Source organism: Uloborus diversus, chromosome 10 (assembly GCF_026930045.1).
Source record: "Uloborus diversus isolate 005 chromosome 10, Udiv.v.3.1, whole genome shotgun sequence".
Classification (NCBI taxonomy): domain Eukaryota; kingdom Metazoa; phylum Arthropoda; class Arachnida; order Araneae; family Uloboridae; genus Uloborus; species Uloborus diversus.
The window spans coordinates 134,005,857-134,016,105 of record NC_072740.1 but is presented as its reverse complement, the minus strand read 5'-3'; the positions used below and the strand labels follow the sequence as shown (position 1 = coordinate 134,016,105).

The 10,249-nt window shown below is 35.1% G+C and overlaps 1 protein-coding gene across 1 annotated transcript in view; it reads left to right on the top strand.

Moving 5' to 3' along the window:
* LOC129231188 (A disintegrin and metalloproteinase with thrombospondin motifs 9-like) overlaps positions 1–10,249 on the top strand; it is a 179,464-nt gene that overhangs the window by 126,623 nt on the left and 42,592 nt on the right. Inside the window, exons 14-16 of the mRNA XM_054865435.1 lie at positions 6,558–6,650; positions 7,702–7,868; positions 9,537–9,663. Coding sequence (XP_054721410.1) covers positions 6,558–6,650; positions 7,702–7,868; positions 9,537–9,663 — 387 coding nt within the window. The remainder of the gene's footprint in view (positions 1–6,557; positions 6,651–7,701; positions 7,869–9,536; positions 9,664–10,249) is intronic.

Here is a 10,249-nt window from a genome sequence, read left to right as displayed (position 1 = left end):
TGATGAAAAGATCAGTAGATGGCACCACACGTCACTAATATTGCAGTAATTTCTCTTTTCTTTTTTACTAATTCTTGAGTTTTATTTTTAGTTATTCGTCACATAACCATAATGCGTATAAATTACAACTCATTGAAGATATCACTGTGCTTTGAATTTAGATGATATGGAGCTGTTTAGACCTCAGAAACATCAGTGAATAAAACTTATAATTTAGTTATTAATCTGTTGACAGATGGAGACACTAGCAGCCGTGCTGTTTAAAGATTTATTATGCCCACCTCAGAGAAATAATCTAGTCACTACAGTAATCTGAACATTTCTGTTCTGAGGAATTTAATTTTACTAGTTGCATAAGTTCAATATTTGAAAAAAAAAAGACTTTATTTTTTAGAAGTAATAAATAAATTGCAAATAAATTAGTTGCAAAACATAAAAAAGATAATTTTTTTACACTACATTTAAAACAATTTACGCATTCTTTGTACTTCAAATTTAAATTTTATAATGAAAATTTGTTTTTTCCAACCGAAGAAGAAATAAATTGTTCAGTCATGCTTGTAAATAGATAAAATAAACTAGAATATTAGGGGTGAGTTTCTTATTCAATTAAGATCGTGTATCGGGTTTCGCTTTAAATAATCCTTACTTTAGTTTTTAAACTTACAAATAATCCATTTCACATGCTTCGGTTAAATTTAGCTCATCAGTCATCATGCCAATTCATCTTTTCATTTAACAATAGGATCCCTTCTATTGAGGATTTGTAAAATCAATTGAATGATTTTTCTTGTCTGTCTTACGGCGGAGAGAAACAATCATTGTTTTAATCAAAAAGGAAATAAGCAAACGAGAGCTCGGAAAGCAGCAGGGGAATATTTGTGATAATAAATAAGATGACAGTAAGAAGGAGAATTTCGGAAGAAAATGCTGCATGTTATCATGGGAGTTAATCTTTTGCGTCTGTAGGGGCAGGGAAACTAAGCCAAAGCCAAAAAATAAGCTCAAAAATTCAAAGATGAAAAGAACAATGTTGTATAAATCAGAGGAAGGGGAATCGGGATAATATCTTTTGTGGAAATGTTTCGAAATTGAAGACTTTAAAACAATTTTAGTCAATCTTTAATGATTTTAGAGATACAAATCGGGGAGGGAGTTTTCAGGGCTCCCCCCCCCCCGGAGGAATTTACAAAAATAACTTCAAAAATCGCAATTTTCGGTAATGTTGCTTAATATTCTCGCCGATTTTTTTTTTTTTTTTTTTTTTTTCCCAAGGATGAAGTTAATTTCGTCTTCTAAGAAATTTTCACATTGAACTCTGAAAAGTGCTTGCTCGCGCCGAGGAAGGGAAGACTCAATTTTAGGCAGTATCTGGTAATCATCAAGGAAAAGGGAGGGGTTTAACCTCGATGTGGTTTTCGAAACTGAGGTCAATTTCAAGCTACCTTCGGAAGAGAAGGTTTTGGGGGACTCTTCGACGGAAATTGCCGAAAACGAAATTCAAAGCTATCTTTGGTGGTGTTAAGGGAACGGGAAAGGATCAGGGGCTCTATGCGGGAATTTTTCGACATTGAAGTTTAAAAATCGCAATTTTTGGTTACCATTGGCAGAAGAAGAGAGAGTGTGACAGGAGGTTCAGCGTTCCCTCCCGAAATTTTTAATACTGAAATCAATTTTAGGGTTCGCTCCTGGGACATTTTTCGAAATTGAAGATTAAATATTAATTTTAGGCAATCTTCGGAGACCTTAAGAGTAGATGGGAGCGGTGGCGATCTCCTTTGCAAAGTTTTTGAAAGTGGAATCTTTAAGGCTCATTTTCAGGCTATCTTTGAGACTAACATTAAAGTGAAGTTGGAAGTTTTTAAACACTCATCAGATGTTTTTGAAATTGAAGTCCTAGAAAGGCTTTTTAGGATGCTTTTAATAATGTTAAGAGAAGGTTTAGGGTTATGGGACTATTCTAAGAATTTTTTTGATATTGGTGTCTTAAAACCGAGAGTTCAAGTTTTAGACGCTCAAGAACGGGATGGTACTGTCCTTCGGATTTTTACTTCCTTTTACAAAAAAGGAGGCATTGTATTCGCGAAAAAAATTTCAATCAAAAATCGGCCTTAATTTCCATTTTTCTCACCCCCGAATGAATGTTGATTTTTTTTTTTTTTTTTTTTCAACCCGACCACACGTGGATATATGCCTAGGAACGTTCAGACACGCGAAACATCCATTTTGACGATCCCCGAGTTAATTACAACGAGTTTTCTCGTGACGTCTGTATGTACGTATGTATGTATGTCGCATAACTCAAGAACGGAATGTCCTGAAAGTTGGAATTTGGTACGTAGACTCCTAGTGGGGTCTAGTTGCGCACCTTCCTTTTTGGTTGCATTCAGATGCTCCAAAGGGGGTCTTTTGCCCCTTTTGGAGGGAAATCATTGATAATTTCGATGTAAACTCAAGTGGTGCTATAATTTGTCAAACACTTGGCGAAATGTAGCCAGTCTTTTGGTCGCCAAGTTTTGTCGCCAACTTGGCGATAAATTTAGCGATTTTTTTGTTTTTTTTATAATCTGGTTTCAATTTGGCCAGTGTTGGTGATATTTAGAGAGTAAACTATTGAATCACATTAAAACTGCCAATAATGAGAAAATCACATGAAATTAGAGTAAAAGGAAGTCATGTGATGCATACATCAGCTCGTTTTTTTACGATAGCGAGAGGGTTTGAAGGTTCTCCCCGGAAAATTTTCAACAAACTTAGCAACAAGGAAAACACAATAAGCAAATATTTGGAGGAAAGGAGAGAACATGAAAAGCTTTGAAGAATTTTCAATGCTGAAGTCTTTCTTACTTCTTTTACAAAAAAAAAAGTATTGTATTCTCGAAGAAATTTTCACTCAAAAATCGGCCTTAATTTCCATTTTTCTCACCCCCGAATGAATGTTGAGTTTTTTTTCGACCCGACCACACGTGGTGCCTAGGAACCTACAAACACTCGAAATATCCATTTTGACAACCCCCGAGTTAATTACAACGAATTTTCTCGTGACGTCTGTTTGTAAGTATGTGTGTATGTATCTCGCATAACTCAAAAACGGTATGTCCTAGAAAGTTGAAATTTGGTACGTAGACTCCTAATGGGACCTAGTTGTGCACCTTCAATTTTGGTTGCATTCGGATGTTCCTAAGGGGGTCTTTTGCCCCTTTTTGTGGGAAAATCATTATTAATTTCGATGTAAACTCAAGTGGTGTTATAATTTGTCGGGCACTTGGCGATACATCGCCAGTCTTTTGGTCGCCGAGTTTTGTCGCCAACTTGGCGACAAATTTTGCGTTTTTTTTTTAATCTGGTTTTAATTTGGCCACTGTTGGTGATATTTAGAAAGTAAACAATTGAATCACATTAAAAATGCCAATAATGAGGAAATGACATTAAATTGGAGTAAAAGGAAGTCATGTGATGCACACATCAGCTTGTTTTTCTACTTTAAAGATACATATACAGAAGAAAGACTTGGAACCTTGTTTGTATGTTTCTTCTTTTAAGGGAGGTTATTAACATTGCTCCCCTAAATTCCCTCTTTATTTCTGCCCATGCATAGTATATACAATTTTCAAAAGAAAATAAAATCTACTACAGCAGTACCCACCAGCAGTGGCGTAGTTAGTGAGGGGCGGAGTGGGCAGCCCGCCCCGATCGGCAATTTGGGGGGGGGGGGCGGCAATTTCACATTTTTGATGCGAAAACAATTCACGCGTTTTCCCAAAAGAGAAATTACGCTTTTGGTCTATTACTGGAGGCAAAAAAGAAAAAAAAAGGCTTCAAATTGTAAGGTTTTAGTACGACTATGATAATAAAATTACTCTAATATAAAACACGTGTTTTTCTTGCGGACATCTCGGCATTTGTATCTTCTCTTCCTTCATCTGAAGCTACAGATTGAGGGAGGTGGTAGTGTAAAGTCAAGGGACCATGTTTTGTTTTTCTTTTTGCTGTTAAGATTAACTATTACGGAAGAAACAATAAATTTCATAACCTTTCGTTATATGATGAAGCTACCACTTGATTTTAAGTAAGTTCTTTGGAAACCACTGTACAGTATTAAAAAAAAGAAAACCGCTTTTTAAAGGAAAGCGATAACAAGAGTAAAAGGAGTGAGGTCTCAAATGGTGGGCGATTTCTTGCTCATTTTCAGCATAGTATAATGTTTCAACAATTGCTTTAATTGCTCATTGACGACCAATTGTTCACTAAGACAGAATAAATTTATAATCATTTTATTAAAAAAACTGTTCACAACTCGAATAATAATTGCTTGTACTACTGTATTATATCAACTAATTCCATTATACAATGAGTTTCACGTTTAGCCATTCATTTTAAGGAAAGGTTTTTAGTTGATAAAATGATTTCCAGACAAAGCCTTTCACAATGCGACCTCTATTAGTGAAAAAGAGAATCATCCAAATTTAGTAATATAGCAGTACCGGATCTAGAGAGAGGGAGGGGGTGTGTCTTACGTGTACCCAGGGTGGCAACTTATGGGTTTGTCAACATTAGATGAATCGCTCAGCCACGGATATAAAAGGGAGTTATCACCATTTAATTAAGCCCTTTAGAAACCAAATTGACCCTAAATTTGAGTTTCTAAAACTTTAAAGTAGTTAAATTTCCCTCTACCTTTAGCTTCTTCCTACTGTCACAAAGCTTAAAATGCATTTTCAAAACTTTAATTTTCAAAAATTTCCGGAGGAGACCCGCTTACCATACATTTCTCCCTTAATTTGGCCAAACATAACCTAAAACAGCATTTTGTGGACTCCATTTTCAACCCTCCCCCCATTTCGCTGTCTAAAGTGTGACAAAGATAGCTTTAAAATGTGTTTTGAGGCCAGAGAATTTTGATCCAACGAAGACAGCTTAAAATTGCGTTGTTAAACCCTCAATATATGTCACATTTTTCGGAAAAGCAACCGAATCTCCCTATATCTTTAAGTCACCAAACAGTCCTAAGTGCAGTTTTAGGCTTCGAGTCTCGAAGCATTTTCAAGGGATAACGCCCATCCTTAGCCTAATATTGATTATTGAGTTTTTATAACTTCAATACCAACAAACTCTTGAGGGCGGTTCAGCTCTGAACCTTCTTGTATAATGATTAAAGACAGTCTGAAGTGTGTATTTAGGACATCAACTTCGAACTTTATAATCCCCATCTCATCCAATGTCTCCAAAAATAGCTTAAACTTGAGTTTTTTGAAACTTAAATTTCAACACAATTCTAAGGTAGGGACCCCAGATGTGCACGAAATCCCCTAACGTCATCACAGTTGGCTCCAAATTTCGTTTTTAGAAATTTCAAAGGAAAGACCGTAAATCCTTTTTTTCTCAGTGGTGAAGAGCTTAAAATGAGCAACAGTTTTTTTTGAAAAAGATTTCGGGTGGGAAACCCCTTCCGAGCTCTCTCTCATAACGTTGTTCGTCAAACAACGGCTGAAATCACGTTTTAGGACGTCATTTTAAAAAATTTTCTAGGAGAGATGGGAAAATCATCCGACTTCCCAACATTTGTGGAAACATTTGACCTACAGTTGCGTTTTTGAAATTTTGGCATCGAAAAAATTCCAGAGAGCCCTTGAATGTTCCCTATTCTTTTTAACGTCATCAAAGATAATAAAATTATTTAAGTTTGAAAATATTTCGGAAGGAAAATCCAGTCTTTGTTGGAGTTAGGGGACGCCCTCGCACCACTAGATACAGCCTGCATTTATGTGTTTTTCAGTTCTCTTGAAAAGCTTTCGGGACATCGCCTCCGAACCTTCCCCAATATCTTCACGTATCCAAAGATAGCCTAAAATTGCTTTTTTAACACTTCAGTTTCATAAATTTTCCTTGAAGTCCCGACCCCTAACGTCATCGAAGAATTCCTAAAACTAATTTCAATTTTGAAAAAAAAAATCCGGAGGGATCTTCAAACATCTTTTCTATAAACGTTACTAAAAATTGCTTAAAATTCCGATTTTTGACATAACTTTTGGAATTTTTCGACGGGGCTCTGAATCCCTTTTTTTTTCCTTTCTGCAAGAAAAATAAGAAGGAAACAAAATAAGTTTATTTTCTTGTTTAATAAAATCTTATTAAAATACTTTTGACTCTTTAATGTGTCAACTATTTACCATCAAAAAGGGCAGAAAATTGAGCAACCGCCCCAGGCGGCAGAAAGTGTAGCTACGCCACTGCCCACCAGGAGTGTCAAGGCACAGACTGCCATTGAACGTTTTTAGAGGGTCTTTTTCACTTTTTGGGAAGTCCCTTTTCGGGGTCTACGTAGTACTATTTGGAGAGGTAGCGCCGTTGGGAAAGGGGAGACAACTCTTTCAGCGTACAATTTACTTTCTAACTCATATATGACAACTTTAATTTTATTAGCTAGTTTGCGTTGTCATTACGCTATTTTGTGCTTTGTAAAGGTCATCATCCATTGGTTTTAGAGTACTGCTGAGTACTGAGTGGTTGATAATTTTTTTTTTTTCCGGTGGGTTTTTATTTTCCTAAAATTTCAGGATACAACACTGTGGTGACAATTCCTGCTGGTGCCAGCAATGTCGAAATTTTGCAGTTTGGTCACGAAAATACGAAGGATGATAACTACTTAGGTAAGTCTAATTTTCTACCAAATTAATGATATTGCAAATTATAAAAGTAGGCAACCAGTCACATCGAGACTATAACTAATAAATAGTTTTTATCGAGACCGACAAAAGTAGTAAAACATTGGCAATCAGGAGAAAAATTTCGGTGCCAGATAAATTATTTCTGAGAGTTTATTGGAAAATTCAGGGTAACTTCAGTCCTGAAAAATTCTTGTTCTGAAAGATTTAAAAGCGAAGGTATTTTTTCTTTTTTTTTTTAGGTGCTCGGAATTTTTTGAACCCTGATAATTAGTTTTGTATGTAATGAAAGGTAGTAGTTATGTAGTAATTAGTTATATAGTTATCCTTAAGAAAAATATAGTTATAGGTTAACTAAATCTGAAATAAATAGAGTAGTTTAATTTTCATATATAACTAAGCTGGTTCTCTTTTCACAAAGATGCAGTTAATTTCGCTCATTAATTTTTACAAACTTTCAAAGTAGTTTAAAATTTTTTTTTACTACTTACGATAAAGCCGATGCGAATCTATACGAAACGATGAAACCTTTATCGTTTCTCTGACAAAGTTGGATTAAGTCTATTCCAAAGTTCACTCATCCATTAAGAAAATTCCTCTTTATTAGATGGTAAAACTCGTCTTCTGAATTGTAACTGCTGACTAAGAGTTTTTGACATCGTGATACTGTTTTTTTTCTTTTTTTTTTTCTTTTTTTTCCTTTCTATGCTGTCTTCGAAGCTAAAACGCATTGTTAAATATTTTAATTTTTTTAAAAGGAACTATTGCGAAAAAAAATACATCGCTGCCTTTAAAAGGAAACGATTCTAAAATGAAATTTTTAAGTTCAAAAGCAGCAATTAAAGAAATGAGCTTGTTTGTAGGATGATAACCCGACTCATTTTCGTCATGGAGCGATTAATTCCATCTTAAAAACTCGCTGTCCCTAATTTTATTACGTTTGACCAAGTGATATTTTGTTTGTAAATGGAAGTCTGCATAAATGAACAATTTGCGCTTCTTTAAAATGTGAACGTAATACATGTTTGTATTTCAGCTTTAATGGGATCTGATCACTTATACATCCTAAATGGCGACTTCATGATTTCTATGTTTCCAAAGTCTATTCAATACGCAGGATCATTGATTGAATACTCTGGCTCAGATACCATAGTGGAAAGAATCAACGCTTCAAAGCGTTTGCAGAAGGAACTATATGTGCAGGTAAAATCTTTTCACTACTTCAAGTTTTGTTAAATGTGTTTTTAACGCACACTTTTTGTGTTCTCTATGATAATCAACTTCTGTGGACATAAGTGTTACTTAGTTTGAACAGAACAACTTCCGTTTTGTTTTTGCGCTGCTTGTTAATTTAAACTTTAATTAATTAATTAATTAATGCTAACACATTTCAATAAAAGCTAGAATTTCGAAGAATACTTTAAAACAAATATAAAATTGACGATAATAATAAACTATGCTTTAATTTAAATGTTTCTATGAAAAATAACATAAGTTTAAATTTACTGAAATAAAATGCCTAACAGTTTGTTGGAATGCTTTAACTTAAAAACGATATTTTATTTTCGAAAAACTTTTAAATTTGACAAAGACACATTTGACTTAAGACATTGAGAGAGATATGACAGACGTTAGTAAATCGAGGGTGATGTACGGAAAAGTAAGCTCATTTCGTTTTGAACGAACTTCCTGTTTAGTATGAGATTTAATCGGGACTGTGAAGGGGGAGCCTGATTGATTTTGTGATAAAGGAGTCGGAGTCGATCGCTTTCCCTTTGCAGTTCTGTCAGAACTACGAAGTCGGAATTGGAATTATGGAGTCGGAGCCGGGCCGATTTTGGGTTAAAGGAGTCGAAGTTGGATTTTATCATTTTCCCACCGACTACGCAGCCCTGGATTCAATTCATTAAGTGTTTTTCTTAGCTGAAAAATAAATAAATATGTACGATAGGCACTTAAACGACAAAAGAAAATCTTCAGGACTGTCAACAGTACGATATGGAATCAGCATTCGAAATATTTTGATAACTTTTGTCTTCTCTTTCTGGAAAAAATAATTAATTAATAAAACAAATCCGACTGCGTAAAAACAAAAAAGAAAAAGAAAAAATATAAGCCCAGTAGTTTAGAATGTTATTATGTACTACTGAAAAACTACACCATTGAAATAGTTTTACATAATCGACACACACAAGACAAATCATAAATTCAAACGCAGAATCGAAGGATCAACAATCGAGGCCCATTCCTTTTTGACCGGTCAAAGAACCCCGTAAAATTTATCTGGGCCTCGACTGTTGATCCTTCTATTCTGCTATTCTGTCGCACGCAGATAGCGGCGTGCGACACGATCCCGAAATGACAATATAGCGACTGGTTGTTGATATGATGAACTTTTATTACTGTCATGTGTTTAGTGACCCTCCCAAGGTTAAGGCAAATCGATTGACGCAAGAATCATCAAAATTGGAAAAGGCGTTTAGCCTCGACAACGCCACATAGGAACATACATACACCCATAAACACATTCCACTCCTCTGCGTTGCGCACGTGCAGTCGGGCAATAAAGGAACTTAGTTTCTGAAAGTTCACTCTAACTGCTGTCGAGATAATTCCCAAGTTTATTTACTGACAACCTAATGAAAACATATTTAACGAGATTTTCACTAGCATACTTCTCGTACATATGACTGATATATTTAGATTCCATGAAACCTGAGTTGACTTAACGTATACATAAAATGCATCAAGCATGTAATCGTCTATGAAAATATTTTAAATTGTGACATGCTTATGCATAGACTCTGACAAAAGGAGGATAATAGTTCAAATAAAATCGTTAATAATATTTTCCTTCAAACCATCATATAGGTACTAACAGTTGGTAGCCTTCATCAGCCGGGAATCTCTTATGAATATACTGTTTCCCTTGATGTTGAAAAAAGTTACCGCTGGCATCTTGAAGAGAGTTGGTCTCCCTGCAACAGCATTTGCCAAGGTGAGAATATCTTATAATGCGATCGGTAAAATATGTGCTCTCTTGCTCGGATATGGTTTTTGAAATGAAATTTACCAGAAGAAAATCAAAAAATTTTGAAAGATTTCCATTGCTACAAGTTAAGTGAAACAAGGCACAAGCTCTTTGATTTCGCAAAGAGAATTGGAGAGAGGCCGTTCATTATTGTGAATATCATTTATAAAATAAACTACCATTTATCATCTACCTATAAATGGCAGTCGTACAGAAAACATCTGATTGAAATAGCTTAGGGTTGTCTTTCGACCAAAATGAAATTTGTTTTTGTTTGATTGTCACGTGGCAATACGTTGGGCACAGGAATTTCATTGGAGTTAGAATGCTTAGTTATCATTTTCTCCGCAAGGAACGTTTTGTATAACTAAGTCAATGTTTACAGAGTTAACGTGACAGCAGACATAATAAAACCAGTAATAAGCAATGATCGCCCATGAATTATCTCGCCAAGGGGACTGCAAAAGCCTGTAATATGAGATTTTATAAAAACGTTCTCTGTGGAGCTTTTCTAATGATTTCCAAAAGGAAATATTCTCTCTACGAATGCATT